At 39.3% G+C, this 20676-nt stretch overlaps 1 protein-coding gene across 2 annotated transcripts in view; it reads left to right on the top strand.

Moving 5' to 3' along the window:
- MAN2A1 (mannosidase alpha class 2A member 1) overlaps positions 1–20676 on the top strand; it is a 110196-nt gene that overhangs the window by 8836 nt on the left and 80684 nt on the right. For both annotated transcript variants that reach the window (XM_032675788.1, XM_032675789.1), the window contains exons 2-3: positions 3313–3573; positions 13992–14136. In XM_032675788.1, coding sequence (XP_032531679.1) covers positions 3313–3573; positions 13992–14136 — 406 coding nt within the window. The remainder of the gene's footprint in view (positions 1–3312; positions 3574–13991; positions 14137–20676) is intronic.

The raw sequence follows: 20676 nt of genomic DNA, 5'->3' as shown, positions 1-20676 counted from the left end.
TGGGATCCATTTCAAGTCTGTGACACTGTTGTTTCTTAAAGTAAATTCTCATGGATGTGACATTTCAGAACAAAACTGAAAATATTTTGATGCTTTCAAAAATTTGGTTGCCTGTCTGTTTTAACTTGGGTAGTGCATGAGGTCTCAGTTATGTGTTCTTAACTATAGCTGTTTATTGCATGTTTAGCATTCAAGTTGAGTTAGTACTTGGCATGTTTAAATGCTTTCAAAGACAGACATGATGTATCTCATAGTCTTCAGAAAAGAAAGCAGGATTTTCTGTATTAATGTCCTGTGTTAAATTCCTCATTGAGAGCTCTTTGTAAGGATTTCTTTCTCCAAATAGATCTACCTCGAAAGTTAGAATAATATACTTTAACAGACTCCTGAAAATCAGTGTGCTAGGTAGGCTTGAACCCTGCAGCTATAGATTATTGCTGGATGTATGAAGTTGTTGTTTGAAGTTGTTGTATGAAGTTGTTGTTTGAAGGTCATCTGGGAACAAATTACTATTTTTAAACAGGGAACCTGTTTTACAAAGAAGCTGGTAGAACCTGTTACAGATATTTGAAGGTTTAAAGTATAATAAGTTAAATGAAAGGTCTGTCTAAAGATAGGAAATATGACATGGCCTCCAAATCAGAAGTTCGTATCTGTCTCCTAGGGGTTGGCAGTTTATGACAATGAGAGGATCAATATAAACACATATTTGGTGAGGTTTTAAAATATTTTTTGTTTCCCCCCTTGGTCTGTTATTGTGCTGGAGAGACTATAATTGTTTAGATGATATAAGTAAGATTGATGGTGTAATATATGACCAGGTAGTTGAAAAGCTATTGCTAAGCAATATAAATATCTTTTTGTTTAAGAAAGGTAAAATATTTCTAAAACATACATGAATAAGAATATAACTTTTAATCAGGTGTCTGATTTCATAGTTGTATTTGCAGTGTATATGGTGGTGGGATAGGTGTGAACAGCATTTGAGCTGCACACTTTGTAAGTTTGAACTGTAGTCATGGGCAGTGAAGCAGGTAATACTTTGTATAGGTGGCAGCTGTACTGTAGCTTCCTAGGAATTTGAAGATCAGAGCCTATGTTGGGCAACCTGTAAAACCCCTATCAGGTATTGTTTTATATGTGTTATTTTTAGAGTGAGGGGCATAATAGGCTGTTAGTTTTCTGTGTAGAGAAACCTTTCATAAATCCTAAACATCATTGCAAGGGAAAACACTGATTTTAGACAGAAATGTGCACACAGTATCTTTGATGTAGCATTTGAGATTTCCATCTGGTTGTTTCTTTTGTACCACCAGGGGGCATGAGACTACAGTCTGTTCGTTTTGAATTTTTATTTATTTTTCTTTCCAGTATTCCATCATCTGCATATGAATTTCTTCTTGTTTTCAGCTCATCCGTTTTCTAAGTTTGTAGCATTTATCTTTAAACTATTGGGATTCTAGGATGTTGGCCCTACATCTCAATTAGCTTAATCTGGTTCTGTTGTCAAAATATATTTTGCTCTTTTGGGAAAGGAATAGCTGTCTGACTGTGTTGCATTCTAAAATCTTTGTTTGTTTTCAGGATGTATCAATCTAAGAAACAAATAAACAAGCAGCAACAAAGCAGTGGGCCAGCACTTCACACAGCCCAAAAAATGAGGGGACCAGCTTACCAATATGTTAAAAAAAATACTAAAATTTATTGTCTGCAAAATTACAAAGAGCTTTCATAAAAGGATGAATTAAAGGTAGAATTATTCTAATGGTAGAATTATAGCACTGACAGTTGGGAATCCAAAAGACTGATTGGTATCCCTTGATAAGGGGTGTTTTTTTTATTCCAGCAGGCTTCTCAAAGTGAACAGAATTTAAAAGAAGGTACACGTCTATTTAGAAAGGAGGCTTAATGCTTTGCAAACCACAGTGGCTGAAAAGGAAAATGCAAATACTTCAAGTGAATTATGGTTAAAAGGGAAAAAAGTGTCATGTACAGATGTTGTTTCTAATATTATACTATAGTCCTAAGAAAATAAGGCATTGGTGCTAGGAAAAAGTTATTAAAATCATAAGTGACAGAGTAGCTGTCTACTGAATCAATGTTGTTTGTACTGAATGTAATGGTAAAATGTAGATGCCTGAATCTGTTGAAGGTTTTATTTTAACAACAGCTGCTTGCAAAAATATCTAATTGTACATTGTATATTTTCGGGGGTGACCACAATTTTAATAATAGGAAGTGACTGGTTTTTTTTTTATCTCTTATAATTTCTTATTATTGTTATGTTAAAGTCATTCTGAGGAAATAAAGAAATTACTGTTAAGATGAAAATCATGTTAAATTATGTTAAATAATTTGGCCTTTTGTAATTCTGTAAAAGCTAACCCATTCATGCCTGAACAAAGGCGTACTTCAAATAATTTGGAAGGAGTGGCTATTACATGAGAGGGCAGTAGCATTTGGAGGTACCTTGTTTGGCTATGCTCCCTTCTATATTCCAACAATACAGTGATTAGATGCTGTTAAATTGCTGTGTAGAATCTGTCTCTCCTTCTAAGTTGCTTTTGGAAATGTGCTGACTTTCAGTTCTCACTGATGTTGTTCTGCAGCCTTTCTATGGGGGTGCACACTGGAATCATCTACAAAATCCTTTTGCTTAGTCAGATGACCTTGTGACTAAAAATGCTCTTAGCTTGATCTCTCTTTTACAGGATTTTCTTGATGTTTGTAATGGTCCAATTTACAGATTATTCCTCTGATAGGCTGTTAAGGGATCTTTTACTCCCATTAAGTGCTTTTGTTTATTTCTCTCTAACTTTCACTGAAAGTAAGAAACTTGGTATTTATTGAAATACTGTTTTACATGTACAGGAAAACCCTGAAATGTTCACATCCTGTTAATCCCATCACAATGTGACTGATTGTAAAAACTGGCTTTCTGTTTGATGTTCTGATAAGTGAAAAGATCAGATTTTTGTGAATCTATGACAGATGTGAAAGAAGTTGAAGTAGGTGTAATTGCTTCTTGAAACAGTGTGACTTTAAAGAGTATCTTCATATCACTGATTAAATCTTGTGCTGTGAATTCAAGTTCATAAAGGAAAATGTATCTTTTGCTCTTTTACCTTATACTGAAAAGGGAAAGTTTCATATGTTGGGTCAATTCCTTATTAGTTTGTCTTTATATAAAATAAATATATTTTGTAATTTTTTGTGTGATCACATGCTATTGTGGAATTGAAATTTTTTTTAATTCTGTCAAGAATTTGTCTGAGAAATAATTAAACTTTCCTTTTTCTTTCCCCCCCCTAGGGCCAGCTTTCAATATTGCAAGAAAAAATAGATCATTTAGAACGCCTGTTGGCAGAAAATAATGAGATTATTTCAAACATACGAGATTCTGTGATCAATCTGAGTGAATCAGTAAAAGATGGTCAAAAAAATCCAGAGGCCATAAACTTCAGTCAAGGATCTGTTTCTGAGCTCTTTCCTTCTGCTTCAGTTTTGTTTGCCATTGATTCTGAGGATTGTTTGTTTGCTTCTAAAAGGGGAAGTCATGGTTCAGGTGTACAGGTAAGCAGTACATCTTTGTCTTATTCTACTGGAGTCCCAGCTGTCATTACCTTTTAATTCTGAAAATGTCAAATTACAGCTAAAAGCTTGGTACTAAGCTCCTAATCTAAGACATAATAGAGTTGTTCAAGTAACTGTTGTATTTACCAGATGTTATGAAACTGTTCCTTTTTCACCTTTTTAAAAAACTGTCTAGAAATTGATTAGTGATTATTAAGAGCCAACAGTTGAGAAAGCTTAAAATTCTTAAAGAAATTAAAACAAAATGATTATACTCAGATTATTGTCCGCTCAGTTCTTTGGAAATAATTTATTTGAGAGTCTTAGTTTCTCCAAATTGTTCTAAAACTGATGAAAAATAAACTAGAAATAGTGGATAGTCTTGATTTAAATAGAATTTACTTTTTAGGAATATATAAGTAGAGTCTTGATGAGGAGGTAAAGAATGTTCAAGAATTAATAATTTCGAGAAAATCTTGGGTCCTGTGTTCCCTTTTGAATGTCATTTCTGTATTTCAGCCTTCCTGTGGGTCTCTGGTTTGTGTAGGCACTTTGGTCAGAAAGAAGGAACATTTACCATGTTGACTGGTTGGCAATGAACTGGGGAGGTTGAAGTTTTTAAAGTCAGACACTTCAAGTTGAATTTATTTTTCTTTCTGGTGATGCTTGTGAGTTCATGGACTCTTATATATTCACTTTTAATGGAGTGATTCAGGAGCACTGAGAATACTCTGTGAAGTTTGTGATCTGTACTTTTTTTGTGAGCCTTGTGGGAGTACTATAAATATTCATAGTACTCCAAAGCAAAGATTAAATTTTGAAGTCCAGCTTTCTTATTTTAGAATTTAAAGTATTTCTATTACAGGAGAAAGCTGTACTTATTCTTCTGAAGTCCACAGTCTATTAGAACAGTTGTAACCTCTGATGTATCATGCTTAATGCCTTTAAAGTTTTCAAGGATAGGCACCACCTTAATATGTCTTTTACAGAGAAAATAGGCTTTTTAAAGGCAATATCTGAATATCTGATCATGTTTCTAATATACATTCAGACTTCTGTGCAGGGAAGTGAAGCATGTGGACTTACAATTATGTGTGTTCAAGTTAGTGGATTGTTAACAGGTTATTCATCATGCAGTCTATTACCATATTAAATGATGTGCTTTTTTAATATGCATTAAAAATAAGTTCTAGTAAATGAGAATCATGAATTTTGAGGTAAAAATCTGTTGTCTTAAATTCTTAGGCATGTTAACCTGTTATGAACAGAAAGCAAAAAGATCTTTTCTTAAACTGTTCTCATGTTTTGCTTCACATTTGCAGAATGTCAGAACATGCACCTACTATCAGCTAATATGCCTACTACCTAGCTAATGGGAAGCTGTAGTAGCTAAACTGCTTTTGGATAATGTTCTCTACTTTTAAGGTTATTTGCATGTGCTCAAGAAGAAAACATATTGTTTCCATACTCACACTTTCTTCCTTGCACAGGAAAAAAGAACTCTAATGTTCTTTGTGTCATTCCATTAGTACCTTGTACTCAGCAGGTGATCCACTGTCATCACTAAGTCACTTTAATATTGCTTCTGTGTACAGTTTCTCATCCTGTGAGTGTGACCCACATTTCAGTTATGGAATCCAAGACCTTGACTTTAGCAGAATTCCTATCACACCATATTAACAAGCTGATCTAAATTACTATATTATTACTGTATTTGAATACAGTTTTACTGTTTAATACTTTGCCATCCCTGATGGATTCTGTAAGCTCAATTAATTTATCTGAGACACTTTGGATAATTATTTGGAGCATTTTAACAAAAAAATATATTTTGAATTCTAAAACAGCTTGTAAGTGTTAAGTTAACATTCGTAAATGTTAACTTAAACCCACAGACTTTTCCCATGTTTGCCTCTTAAGAGGATGTATGAGAGACAAAAAAGTAGTAAGTGCTAATATAGGTGAGACATAGTGTTTGGATAAAAAACAACATTAGAAAATGAAGGCAAAAGAGTCTTCACTGAATAAGTTGTGGAAATTCATTATAGTCTCCCACAAGGGGGAAACATTGTGAGAAGACATTCTAATAGGGATTAAAAACCTTTGATATTTCAGTGAGAAATATTACTGGGATTTGCTTCTCAAAGAGATGTATCTTCATAAAACATGAGACCAAAAGATACTTGGATGAGACAGCCAAAAGATTCTTTTTCATGGGGGAATTATAAATCAAGAAAATGTATACTTGCTACTTGTGATGTTTGTAAGTAGGTAGGAAATTGTCATAGAGCTGGAAACTGAAAACAACGCTGACTTGAGAATGCTGTAATTCAATTCAAATGAAAGATTAGTGTGCACTTTTTTTCCAAAGGATGAATAATGGAGACAGGTAATAAAACCAACAAAATGAAAAACACTGGATTAAATATGGATACAACTTGATGATTTTTTTAGTTCAGTAGTTCAAGAAATATTTGGCATTTGTGCTCAGAGAAGATGGAATTCTTGACAGCCATTGTGCTGAGCTGGAAGGCCTTTTAAATAATACAGTGAGGTGTCTCCTGCCTTGTCCTTCTCAACTTCTGAAGCATCTAACATTGGGCTTAGCAACGTTACTTCTTTTAAAAATGAGACATGAATCACTCTTTAAAAAGGTAATCTGAAGAGGCACAAACTATGCATTTATTTCTTCTGTGCAATAGTTTAGTATTCACTGGAGAAATGTTGTGATTTTTTCACAAGATTTGCATTACTTGAGCAGCTTGAGTCCCTCAGCGTAGAAAAAGATTAGGCCCATATAGGGAAAAAAAGACAACCAATAAATTTTCAGATGTTTTAATGAAAAGCTTGTAACAACATGACTGTCTTCTGAAGGAACCATAATGAAGACAGGCAGCATTCTTTTTCAATTTCTATCTGTCTACTGTTTTAACAAAATCCTTTCTTTCTATATCAGTATTTTATACTTAGACATGAAACTAAAATATGTCCATGAAATACTTTCTTTAACCTTTTTTGCTTTTACTGACTAGGAATTTGGAACTTATTCTTTACTTACAGTCATGTAACTTGTTCGAGTGATGATGTAGTTTGCAATTTATCCTTTGCACAATTCTTACTGATGATGGTGTTGTATGAAAGACAAAAATGACTTCTGTCTTTTGGATGTCTTGGCATAGGTAGTGATTTCAGCCTGATCTGGCTTTAGTTTATTACAGTGGAAGTATTTTATTTTTTTTTCCTAGGATTTTTTTGTTACTGCTTCTGGTTAACATTCTAATCACAAACTGACTGATTTTTTTGAGGTTGGGAGGGACTTCTGGAGGTCATCTGGTCCAACTCTCAGCTCAAGCAGGGTTACCTGTAGCCTTTCAGGAGGAACCTTCTGTGTTTCAGTGTGTGCCCATTGCCTCTGGTCCTATCACTGTGCATCACTGGAAAGAACCTGGCTCCACCTGCTGTGCACTGTCTCTTCTGGTATTGCTACACATTGATAAGATCCTCCCAAGCCTTCTCTAGGTTAAACTGTTTCATCTCTCTGTATTTCTCCTTTGAGAGCTGCTTCAGTTCCTTCATCATCTTAGTAACCCTTTGCAGGTCTCTTTCCAGTGTGCCCATGTCACTTGTAGTGGTAAACTTGGAAGTGGACACAGTACTCCAGGGAAGGTGTTTTTAAGACTTGTTTTATTTGTCATAATCTGACTCTGATTTTGATTAGTAATAAATTCAACTAATTTTCCTAAGTTAAGTCTGCTTTGCCTGTGATGGTAATCAGTGAGTGATCTCTCCCTGCTCTTAACTCACATGCCTTTTGTTACATTTTTTTTCTTCCATGTCCAATGACAGAGGGAAGTGATAGAGTGGCTTTGGTAAGCACCTGACATCCAGCCAAGGTCAATCCACCACACTCCCATCTGGCTCTGCTTTCACCTTCTGTAGGCTTCCTTTTTGTGTTCACATTTTGCCAGGAGCTCCTTTTTCATCCATGCAGACCTCCTGGCATTTTTGCCTGACTTCCTGGTATGGAGTTGTCTTCAGCTTGAAGGCGGTTATCCTTGAATATTAACCAGTTTTCTTGGGACCCTTTTTCTTCCCAGGGCCTTATCCTGTGGGACTTTGCCCAGCAAAGTGTTCAGACTCTAATCTCCTGAAGTCCATTACTCTTCTCTGAACACACTCCAACACCTCAATGTCCTTCTTGTAGTGAGGGAACCAGAACTGGACTCAGGATTTGAGATGCCTCATCAGTGCCCAGTACAGGGGACAATCACTTACTTGCTGGCCACACTGTTTCTGATACAGGCCAGGATGCCACTTGCCTTCTTCCCATGTGGGCACACTGCTGTGTGCTGATCCTCAGGTCCTTTTCTTCTAGGCAGTTTTCCAGCCCATTTCCCCCCAACCTGTAGCACTGCAGGGGGTTGTTGTAATCCAAGGGCAGGACCTAGCACTTGTCCCTGTTGAACCCCATACAATTGCCCTAATCCCATGGATCCAACCTGTCCAAATTTCTCTGTAGCACTTTCCTAGTCCCCACCTAACTTTTTTGTGTCTAAGTGATGCAGCAGGTGATTGACCATTTGCTCTGAGGTTATGGGGCCTTGATTCTGCACCCCATCTCTGTCTTCCAGCTTAGGGCACTAAGTACTGGAAGAGTAAGTGGTCTTACTGTTCAAGACTGAGGCAAAGAAAACATTTAGTACCTTAACCTTTTCCTCGTCCTTTGTCACTACATTTCACACCACATCTAATAAAGGATAGAGAGTCTCCTTAGCCCTCCCGTTGTTGCTAATGTATCTGTAGAAACATTTTTTTGTCTTTCACTGCAGTAGCCAGATTAAGTTCTAGTTGGCCTTTGTTCCTTCTAGTTGGCCTTGTTCCTTTTCTGCATAACCTCACATCCTTGTAGTCCTCTGGAGTGACTTTCCTCTTCTTCCAAAGCTGATAAATTCTCCTTTTTTCCTGTGTTCCAGCCCTGAGTTCAACAAGCTTGTTCAGCCAGGCTTGTCGTCCGTGATGGCTCGTTTTCTGGCACATGTGAACAAACTGCTCCTGCTCCTTTAGGATTTCCTTTGTGAATAATGTCCAACCTTCCTGGACCCTTTTGCCCTTCAGGACTGCCTCCTGAGGGATTCTGTCAACCAGGCTTCTACACAGGTCAAAGCTGCCCCTCCAGAAGCCCATGGTGGCAGCAGTTCTGCTGGCCCTGCTCTTTGCTTCTCCAGTAGTTGAAAACTCTCCTAGGTTGATCACTGAGGCCAAGATGGCTTCTGACCACCACAACACCTGTTCACGAACAACAAGTCCAGTGGGTCCATCCCCTAGCTGGCTCTCTCACCAGCTGTGTCAGGAAGTTATCTTCCACTTGCTCCGGGAACCTCCTAAATTGATTTGTCTCCATTGTGTTGTGTTTCTAGCACACATCTGGTAACTCCATGAGTCCCCCATGAGAACAGTGACTAGCAGTTGTGAGACTTCTACTTGGAGAATATTTTATCTACCTCTTCATCCTGCCTGTGTAGTCTATAACAGACTGTCACCGTGGTAGGTAGGTCTTCTTGGCCTTCTCACTGATTCTTGCCCATAAACACTCAGTGGTGTTGTCATCGTCATAAAGCTCTAGACAGTCAAAACACTCACTCACATACAGGTCTACCCCACTGCCTCTCCTTCCTTACCTATCCCTTCTTAAGAGGTAATAGCCATCTGTTGCAGCATTCCCATTGGGTGAGTCATCCCACCATGTTTCTGTGACAGCAGCTGTGTCATAGTTTTCCTGCTGCGCAATGGCTTCCAGCTTCTCCAGTTTGTTTCCCATATTGTATGCATTGGTGTAGATGCATTTCAGTTGGGCTGTTGTTCCTTCCAGATTTTTTGGGGGAGAAGCCCTAGTTGCTATGTGACCATTCTTAGGTACTTCTGTAGTTTCTACCCTTGTGTCTTTGGATTGACACATGGGCGTCACATGGATCTCCATCCTCCACTCCAATTAGATGGCAGACTGAAGGACCTAGCTAGCAGACTGACCCTCAAACTTTGGAGTGCTGTGTGCAGGCTTATCTCTAGCAAACGTGGTTTTATCCCTTTCCAACTTCAAACCGACAGGCGGAGCTCCATGCACACCAGCTGTTCTCTCACATAAAAGCCAATGCTCCCTCCTTGTCTTTCTGGCCTATCTTTCCTCAAAATCTTGTGTCCCTCCATTGCAGCTTTACAGTCACTAGAGTCATCCCACCATGTCACCATTATCATAAGATCATAGACTTGCAGCTGCACACAACTCTCTCTCACTCATCATGTTTATTCCCTTTAGTGTACTTCAGTGAGCCACCCCAGCATGCTGTTTTCCCAGAAAGGCTTTTGGGGATTTCTCTGTAGTTGTGCCTTGTAGGCACTTCCTTGCTCACCTACAAATGTTAGAGGTGATCCTGTTTAAGCCCTGTTTTGTTGATTTCTTAAATTATTATACATTTTTAAAATCCTTTCATGTCACATTTTCCCGAGCATTGCTCCTCTGCAGGACTGCTGGTATCTTGCTCTGTCCCCCTTTATTCTTAGCCACAAACTGTCTTTAATAGGTCAACCATCCTTCTGGCAAAGGTACCTCTGTACATTTAGTGAGTTGGATCTCATCTCTCCTAAGCAGACACAGATCTGCAAATAGGGTCCCATGGTCATTGAATCCTCAAATCTGTTTCAAACAGCAGCTCTGAGGCCAATTATTGATCTATACTATCAGTATCCTCCTCTCACACCCCTACCCCTCACTGGTGGGATAGCAGAGGACACCACCTGGGCCTTGACTACTACCCACAGAACTCTGCAGTCACTTTTGATGCAGTCTGGGTTGCCTCTGGCAGTATCATTGATACCCACATGAAAGAATAACAAGGGCTAGTAGTCACTGAGTTGGACAATCTTCAACAGTTCCACTACAATATACAGGATCCAGGCCCCTGGCAGGCAGCAAAAACCTCTAGATGATGGGCCAAGTCAGGTCATTGAAGCAGTTATTTCAGACAACTTGTTGATTAAGATTCCAAGACCTATTTTCTGAATTGCGGTTTCCATCTCTTGAGCTCATAGTAATATAAGCATGGTTTGAGATAACTGTAAGGTTGTAGATTTTAGGGAAAAAATAATCTATGTTATGGACTGTAAAAATTGGTATCTTGCAGACTGCAGAAAGTTCATTGTTAAATTCAGGCTCCATCCATGAGAAAAAACCAGGAATGTGTGGAATTCCATCAGTTACTGCTTTTTAAACAAATACATTTTCATGGTTGAAATGTCCAAAGAGTTTATCAGTCTTAACACCTGTCTCCATCTGAGGAGACTGGAATGTTTGCTAAAGAGGATGAATTATGAGATAGACCAAACTCCTCTCTCTCAGCAATTGTAAATTCAAAATTAAGGGGCTTTAATCGAGGAAGTGTGGAAAAAACAGAAGAAATAACAACCCTTTATTGAAAGATATATATATATATTGCCAAAAACAGTAACAGAACACAAAAAAACTAGACAGTAGTCCTAAAAAAAAAAAAAAAAGATCTGAATGAATACTTCTCTGTCCTTTAGCATAGTCCTAATCGTGGCCTGCAGGGGGTGCTGTTGGATCACTGAAGGTGTAGGGCCTGCAGTTCTTGTTGTTCCCAGATCACGGTGTTCCAAGGCTCTTCCCTTCTCTCCCAGCAAGCACAGACCTCTCCGATGAAAGCCCAGTAGGTCCCGGCTGGAGTCATGAGGCAGTGTGTGAGCCGACCGAGTCCGGTGGTCCGGCCTCACCAGGACGGAAAGCCAGAAAGAAAAAAACTTCCAGGCCTTCTCTCCAAATGCCCACACGCAGATCCCCGTCTCTGTCCCCGAGAGCGAATTCCCCAGTCTGCCTCCCTCCTCCCAAAACTTCTCGCTCCTCTCTCCCCAGCCTCTCTGATGGGCCATTAGCTAGGAATTCGGCCAGATCTTTTGTAAAGCTAATTGACTCCCTTCCCCACAGTCACTCCAATTTTTCTTAGAGTGGAGCAGGGGAAGAAAAATTCCCCTATGGAATTTATAACCTATAACAACGTCATTCATTGTTAACTGGCAAATTTACAGAATATGCACTTACATTTTTTTTCAGAACGTTGCATTGCAGAGAAAAGATATGCTTCCTCCTCAAACTGAGATTTTAGAAAATACCATATTGAGAAAATATATAATAGTAGTATATAATTATATATATTGTATATGTAACTATATATATAATATATATAATCTATTATGTGATATATATTACTTATATAAAATATAAATTAGTCTAAAATAGCACATTTAGAAAATATTCCATTAGGTTAATTTCAACATAACCCTTATTTGGGCCCTTCAGGCTGACAGTACAAAATGCCCGGATATGCAAGTATTGCACCTATTTTTTCCATTAATTAATATTGTCCAAAGATCTTTTGTTGTTGGTGTGAAGTAAAAGAACAAGGAGTGGAGTTTTATCTTATATATGTGTATATGTAAAAATTTCCACTTTTTCAGTGTTCTTATGTCATTTTGATTTTAGTGTTAGAAATGTTTTTTGTAAATATAAGTGGAGTTTTTGAAGAGCATGTGATGAATGTATATTTTATAGACTTTTCTTAAGTGTTTCATGGATGTGATGGTGGAATGTACTGGGTGCAGATGTCCAGGTGTTGGCAGTGAGGGGCTCCAGGGGTGGTGTGTATGAGGAGAGACCAGTGCTATCCTGTGCCAGGCACAGCTGTTGTAGGCAGCTCCCAAACAGACCCAATGCTGGATACAGCCAAACCCTCCATCAGCAAAGGTTGGTGCTGCTTCTGGGACAGCGTGTTTTAAGAAAGCGGAAAATGTTGCATGTCAATGTCGCATAAGGTTAAACAAGGGAGAGAAACAACCCTGTGAACAACAAGGTCTTTGATGAAGGAAGCAGAGAAGGTATTCTAGTCCCTGGAGCAGGTGGGGGAGACCACAGTGGAGTAAGTATTTCCTTGAAATCTCTGGAGGACCCCATGCCAGAGCAGGTAGATATTTCCATGAGGAACCGGAGCCCATAGAGGACCCATACAGGAGGAGTTCCTGAAGTACTGTAGCTTGTGGAAGGGACCCCGTGCTGGAGCAGGCAAAAAATGTGAGAAAGAAGGAATGACTGAGAGGAAACAGGAGGGACTAACCTCTCACTATCCAATTCTATTTGAATTATCAATAAATTAATTTACCGTTCCCCAAGTCAGGTCTGTTTTTTCTGTGATGATAATTGGTAAGTGATCTCCCTGTTTTTATCTTCACACATTATATTTTAATCTTATTTCTCCCCCTGTTCTGTTGGTGAGGAAGAGTGAGAGAGCAGCTGGATGGGGGCCGAAATCCATCACAAGGCCTTAACTTCTTTAGTTAGATGTTTGTTTCAGATGTGTGCGGTTTTTTAAAGTTTCCTAGCAGGACAGAAACCAGCTTGCCACTGAAAAATTTTAACTCTTGTGATGTTAAAGTAGTAAATGACTCATACAGGCTTTTTTTGTGGAGAGAAATTGTTTGTTCCAAAAAGTTTGTCAGGTGACTCATTGTATTCTAACACAGAGTTAGAACTAAGTAAAATTTAGTTTTTTAACTAGAATGTCAGAAAAAGGCTTGACCAATGACAGTTCATGCTTGTATCTTGTCTTCTTTCTTAAAAGCAGACCAGAGCATAAAAAAAACCAAACAACCAAAACCAGCCAGAAAACTCATATTAGTAGACTCTCTTTGGAGCTGTGTGGTGTTCCCAAAATTTCATAAGAACTTGCTAAAGTCATTCTAGAGTTGTTTTATTTACGTGTAACATTCTTATTTGCATTGAAAAGTGAAATATGTCCTCTCCTGTACAGTTATTGTACTGGGCAAGAGTAAACATGCAAGGAACTTTGTTATAGCAGTCGGGTATCGTTATGAATGTTTTTTTATTGGTAGTTTCTTTCAGTTCCCTTTTGTGAGCTTGACTTTTGTCTCGATCTCTCTTATGCTGTTATTCCTTCTTACTGCTTGCTTATTGCTTGTTTTCTTCATTTTCTGCATTCCTGTTTATTGTACTGTGCTTTTCTGTATAGTCCTTTTCATACCTTCCTGCCCAACGCCATTGTAAGCCGCCATAATTTTTGTGTTTTAAGGCTCTTAATCCTACTGTTTGTCTAATCAATTTCAGTTTCCTCGGAATAGAGCCTGCCAAATGCTCCCCTTCCTGCCAGCTGTGTCTTGGGTGTCCTTGTATAACTTCAAAGTTGCTCTCATTTGTCAGTTTTCTATGCATTTGGCACGTTATCTCTCCCTCTGTAATGAACAAGCTTGTCCATTTTCATTGAAAATGGCTTTGATTTTTAGTAGCAGAACTGGTTTTCTGAATTCATGTTTTATATGCTGTGATTTTTTTTTTTTAGATGCTGGATGTCTACGACATTCTTCCTTTTGATAATCCAGATGGTGGCGTTTGGAAACAAGGATTTGATATCACATACAATGAAAATGAATGGGACAATGAACCACTTCAAGTTTTTGTTGTGCCTCACTCCCATAACGACCCAGGTAATATTTTAATTGTGTTGATTTGACTACTTAGAGGCTTTTGAATTAGGAAATATATTGCTATTTCTGTCAAGATTTGGGGTTTTATGAAGTATATTATTTAATATGTTAGATTTAAGTCTATACATCTTAAACAGATGTATAATTTAGGTGCCATTGATTTCAAATGACAACTGTTATGATATAAATTGTACATCTACTTATTTATTAACCAGAGTAGAACTTCAGTGTTGAAATTGGAATGTAATATGAATTTTCTGTGTTCATTCTTCTGGTAACCCATTCAGTTTATTCATTGCTGCGTTATTTGCTATTCTTATTTTGACTTTTGGACTGTCACAGATATATAACCCTTAGTCTGCACTAAAGAAGTATGCTTTTGGAAGATGTGACAATGGTAAATCTGAAGTTTTTGGCTGTAACACTGCCTTTACTGTTTTGCGCACACCCCCAACCTCCAGTGGGGTAACATAAAGTCTAGATTTAGACAGAAAACTAGGTATGCCTACCTAATTTCACTTATTCTGCCCAAGTGGATGTTAACTGTAATAATTAAAATGGAGAAATGTTCCTTTATTTTGAAATTGCTGTAAAATTTACCACAAAGCAGTGAATTATGCTGCTACAGTATAGTTCTGATACATGTACACTGAACATGAGAAGCTGATGGTTGTTATTGCAGAAAGCCACAACTTCAGTGATATTACATTTTACTACTGTGTATCTCTAACAATTTAATTTGTTGTTTGAAGTGGATCTGAGTAAAGATATGGTAGTTTGAATGTAAGTGGCTTTTATCTGCACATATCTAGCATTTTCAAAGAAAAAGAGCACTGAAATTTGGAGGGGAACATCAGGGGGGCTGCATACAGGTTGTGCTGCTACAGTGAAGGTACTTGTGTCTGAGTGCGCCTCCTGGCAGCCGCGCTCGCGCTCGCTTTCCCGTTTCCCTGAAGAGCCTGACCGTTAGCGTGATATTTAGAGCAACATTGTTTAGCAAAATGCCCTGGCGCTCCACAATGATTACAATGAATTCCAGGAGGATTAGGTAAGAACTTTGGCTTTTCCCCTTTGCTTTTATCAGGGCAGTTAGCCTTAAGGTGTCCTTCTTCATCACAATTATGGCATCGAGGGGTAAGACGCAGTATTGCAGCAAGGGCAGTCGTTTTGTGATCTATATTACCCACTTTGGAACATGCAGATACCGTATCAGCCACAGATGGGTCTCCTGGCAATGTATCTATAATTTTCTAACAATCTTGGTTCGCATTATCTTTTGCTAACTGCTTTAGGAGTGCCTGACGCAGAATTTCGTCATCTACCTGCTTTTCTAATGAAACTGCAATACATTCAACAAACTGTAAAAAAGGTTCCCTCGGTCCCTATTTCACTGTTGTATATCTAGGACGAGGGGAAGCAAGTTCCATATTTTTAGTCAGAGCTAACATTCCCACCTGCTGACATTGTTGTAACACAACAGGATCGCACTGGGCTTGTAAGTCAGGATTGCTAAAACAATTTTTTCCCATTAAAGCTTCCACTCCTACACCCAGTCTCGGATCCCCTGCAGGAAGTCTCATATTCTCCATAGATATTCTTTCTGCTTGTTTCTACCAGTTAGATTTAAACACTTGGTGTTGTACAGGTTCAAATAAAACTTGAGCTAGATGGTCAATATCATAAGAAGCTAGCAAATCAACATTAATTGCACGAATCATACACATAACTTCATGAGAATTTACACCATATTTTGTTACATACATTTGCAAATCCTGAATAGCCTTCCAAGCAGATACATAATATTCATCTTGCTTGCCAGAATTAGGAACAGCTTTTAACACAGGATAAGCTTCTACTCCTGGCTCTATTCCTGGAGCAAATGCAGCATCATTCACAGCTTGTGAGGGGTGCCCAATCTTGTCTAACAACTCCCATTCCCCCCTTTCTGTGGCTTGCATGTGCACCGTCTCCCAAAACTTTGTAGGATGACGTGGCATCACTGTAACAGTTACTGGTGGCAAAGTCCATGGATCAGTCAGTGTTTGTGTCTTTCGGCACTGGGACCCCCCGTGTATAGGTTATAAGGCTCAACTATGGACAGAGGCATTTTCAGCTTCTCCATGTCTGCATCATCTATTGGGGGGGAGCTGACGCCAACTGATACAAGCCTTTATTAGGTATATCATCCTCATTGTTTTCATCAGTGTCCTCGTCCTCCTCCTCTGGCAGAGGAACAGAGGATGCAAACTTTTGCTTTGCTTTAAATCCTTCTACAAGTTCCACAGATGTCTTATAATGGTAAGGGACTATTGCAGTAGGGGACTTGTATTTACAAGGAGTTTTAACTAGCTCGTGGGGTGCAGGATAGTGAACTTTTGAGCCTTTCGGGGTTCTTGTAGCCAGACCCTTGGTAGATTTTTTAATATGTATATCTGGACGCCACACTGTTTCTTTTTGATCTGCTAAAGCACCCAATTTATCATCAGAGGAGGAGGTAGCAAGTGGAGATGCCACAGCAGCTGAAGTTCCCTCTTCCCCTGCATGTCCTCCTGTATCTGACAGAGGCTCTGTTTCAGGCAACTGAATACCTTCCGAAACTTGTTCATTAAGCCAGTCTTTTAAAGTCTCAACCAATATATGCCAGGTGGTAGGCAAACCTTCTACTTCCTTAGCACTCTTAGTACCCTTATAGACCTCTTTCCACAGTTTATTCTCCACCTTCTCCCAAGTCTCTAAAAGCAACCAATGTGTTAGCTTCAAAGCCTTGCTTTCGACACCAAAGCAGCAAATGTTACAAGTCATAATCTTCAACAGTTACACCTTTACACTTTAGGAAGTGCTTCCAAGTGGATAGCACCAACTTTTCCTCTTTAGAATCTGATTCCCCATTATCACAGTCTTTGTTCTTGACGGTTCACCTTTTCCAGGTGTCAGTAGTTCTCAGTAGTTCTCAGGTCCGGACCCAGGCAGTCTCCCCACTGCTCTCAGCTACGCCAAGCTCCTTCACCACCATCTGTCGCCCGACGGTCGGTACTGCAGTATCACGTCGGGGTCACCATATGTCGGTGTAGAGTCGTGACAGCTGATAAAGATACAAGGAGTCAGTTACGTGCAGAAAAGATGTCTGAAGTCCCACTTTATTTTCTCATCTGTTTTTTTATACTCCTTGATAGCATCAAGCAGTCACCTTATTTTAAGTAAGCAAACAACAGCATTTTCATTGGCTAGGATCTATTCGTGATACATTTGGCAAAGCTCAAGAGCTTATTGCAGTTCCCAGATCCTAGACCTACTGACTTTACAGTCTGTCTTTGTTTCTTCATTGGGGCTGCATACTGACTTTCTTATGATCAAGGATACACCCGAAAGTTTGCCCAGTCAATATCTTCATCCTGGGAGCTAATAGACCCGCTATTAACCCCTTCAATACAGTATTGTCCAGCTAAATTAACAAAGTATGGATATAGTAAAAAGAAAATAATCACATTATTAACTTTGAACTGCCTATCTGTAGAAATGTCTTGAAACCTGTGTCTATTTTCTCTCTTGTTGTAGTTCTAAAAACTTTCTAGGAAAGAAGAAACTCTGCACAGACACTTAATAAATCCAAAGCTATCCCAAAGGACTATACAAAACTTCTCATTCTCTTGGTTCTCCTTAGAAAGGGCTTTGGAGTTTACCTGTGTCATTTCTGCTGAAGTTAGTAGGATCATATCCTAACAACAGGCTGTCGGCATCCTGCTAGAGACCAGTTGCCTGGTCTGGTGTTACATCTGTCCTTCTGGAATAACTTTGGCTGAATTGAACAAAGACTCAGTGCACAATGTAGGCTGAGGCAATTTTTCAAGAGCACGCGGCTTGGGAGCTGCATGGGAATGTCCTGAGGAAAACAGAAAACTTTCCGAGTCTCTATGCAGGTCATGAGATTCAGTAGGGGCTCAGTGTCCTGGTACTGATTTTTTTTATTTTTTATGTTTTATTTCTACTGACACTTTTTCTACAGATTCTAGTAATTTAAATTGTTTTAAAACTTATTGAATTTTTATTGGATTTATACACCTTCAGTAACTGTCTTTCAAACATTGGGCTGGTTTCCTCTATGGTGCCTGTGTCTACCCATATGGAATTTACCAGTTTCTGTTGCCATTATGGAAGGACTCTTTGGAGCTAACCGTTGGCTTTCTGACCTCTAGCCTTTTGCTTTCTACTTCACATCTAGCTTTGAGTCATACCTCCTACAATCAGCTGTGGTAGGTTTTCACAGCCAACACCTTTTGCAGATTTAGCACTGGGTACCTTAGCAGTTCATCCTGTAGCACCAGTTCTGTTTCCCAAAAGTGACCCACTGAACGTTGATTCTGAGGAATCTGAGAAATTTGAGTTTACTGAACATCTTCTCACATCAGGATTATTGCTGGACAGGCTAGATTGATGGACCAAGGCCGGTTGTATTGAGGTTCAACAAGGTGAAGATCTGGGTCCTGCTGTTGAGTCTTGACAACCCCCTGCAGTGATATAGGCTGAGGGAAGAGTGGCTGAAAAGCTGCTCAGGGAAAAGGACCTGGGTCTGCTGTTTGACAGTGGCTGAACACAAACCAGGAGTGTGCCTGGTGGCCAAGAAGGCCAAGGGCATCCTGGCTTGGATCAGTAATAGTGTGGCCAGCATGACCAGGGCAGGGACCCTGTACTGGGTGCTGGTGAGGCCACAACTCTAATCCTGTGATCACTTTTGGGGCCTTCACTACAAGAAAGACATTGAGGTGCTGGAGTGAGTCCAAAGAAGGGCAACAGAGCTGAGTAAGAGTCTGGAGCACAAGTCTGATGAGGAGCAACTGAGGGAGCTGGGAGTGTTTAGCCTGGAGAAAAGGAGGCCCAGGGGGACCTTACTACAACTTACTTACTCCTTACGATCACTTACTACAACTACCTGAGAAGAGGGTGTAGCCAGGTGGGGAGCAGTCTCTTCTTCCAGGTAACAAGTGATTTACAGGAGTAGATGGCCTCAAGTTGTGCCAGGGCAGGTTTAGATTAGATAGTAGCAAAAAATTCTTCACTGAAAGGGTTGTTGAACATTGGAACAGGTTGCCCAGAGAAATGGTGAAATTCCAACCCCTGGAAGTGTTCATAAAAGCATGTGGATATGTCACTGAGGGACATGGTTTAGTGGTGAACACGGTGGTGGTTTAATGATTGGACTTGATTTTCTTGGAGGTGTTTTCCAACCCAAATGATTCTGCGATTATTTTGGTAGATACTGCCATCTCTCACTACAAATTACAGTCCTCCTTACCGTGTGCCAAGCAGGGCATACGATCTGGAGGCTGTTGTTAGCTCAGCTGGCCAATAGCAAAGACTCTTAATATCAAGTTGTGCTGGAGGAGACTTCATCAGAGTCTCCAGATTTTTAGCTTTGTGTCTTTTGAGACTAGGAGACTGAACAGCTCTGTGTTGCTTCTATGAAAACAGTTCTCAAAATAGCAGAATTGCTGAGAACATGGACACATTAGCCTCCAAAATAGGATGAAAGTTACTAAGCTCACTCAGTGAGAAATGCCTTGAGCTTCACTATATATTTGCCATGATTCCTGAAATATTATACTATCTTTTGGAAGGTCAGAGGGTTTTCTCCAGGTCCAGAGACCTTCTCCACGCCGTTCCTCTCTATCAGGTTTGGGTTGTCTGTGTTTAAAAAGCCTAACCAAACAAAAAAAAAAAAAAACAAACAACAAAAAACCCCCACCTCAAAGTCCCCAAGCAAACCAGTAAAAAAACCCAAACACCCTCGCAGAACAAACCAACCAACAGTCACAGCACCAAAAATACCAACCAAAAAATCCCACTGAAAAAAAAGTCAACCAAAACCACCCATCCTCCCACTCACTTTATAAAACTTTGTGAGTCACCAAGATTATTAAATTTCTGAGACAGATAAAGCATAAATACTCATTCATGACGAGAGGTAGCCTCACCAACACCTTTTCCACTTTTTGTGTTATCAGTCATGGAATTTTCTGTACTTTCCCAGTAGGAATTTCCTCTTTACCTAGGAAGTAGGTAAGTAATGTGTCCGTCTATTTCTTAATTTTTACATATAAGTGATGCCTCTTGGTGCACCTGAGAGCTCCATCTAAGGAAGCTTAATCTGTTTTTCCCTTTCCAGCATTGCTTTGACCCTCTTCCAAACACAGGCCATAGTGAACATAGCTTAAGAGTTGTATTTTTACAAGTATTCATACATCTGTCTTGGAGGGAGTAATGAGTTAAATCTATAGTAAGATACTTATTCTTTCATCTCTGAGAGAAGTCCTCCTCATGACTGTCCCTTCAATAATAGGGTTTGAAGAATTCTTTGAAGTTACGAGTGCTGTCTCCCATCTTTCTGTTGCAGCTTTTTTCTGGCGTATGTTGTTCACAAGGGATTGCCTGAAGTCTTAATGCTGTTGTCAGTCACCTTTAAGAACTGACTTCCTTACTGTTGTCTGGTTTTTGTTCCTAAGTCTTCCTTCTTAATATGTAAATTCTTCATACCTTTACTATAAA

Source organism: Chiroxiphia lanceolata, chromosome Z, assembly GCF_009829145.1.
Source record: "Chiroxiphia lanceolata isolate bChiLan1 chromosome Z, bChiLan1.pri, whole genome shotgun sequence".
Taxonomy (NCBI): Eukaryota; Metazoa; Chordata; class Aves; order Passeriformes; family Pipridae; genus Chiroxiphia; species Chiroxiphia lanceolata.
Note: the sequence above shows the minus strand (reverse complement) of the source record. Positions and strands in the feature narration are given on the sequence as shown.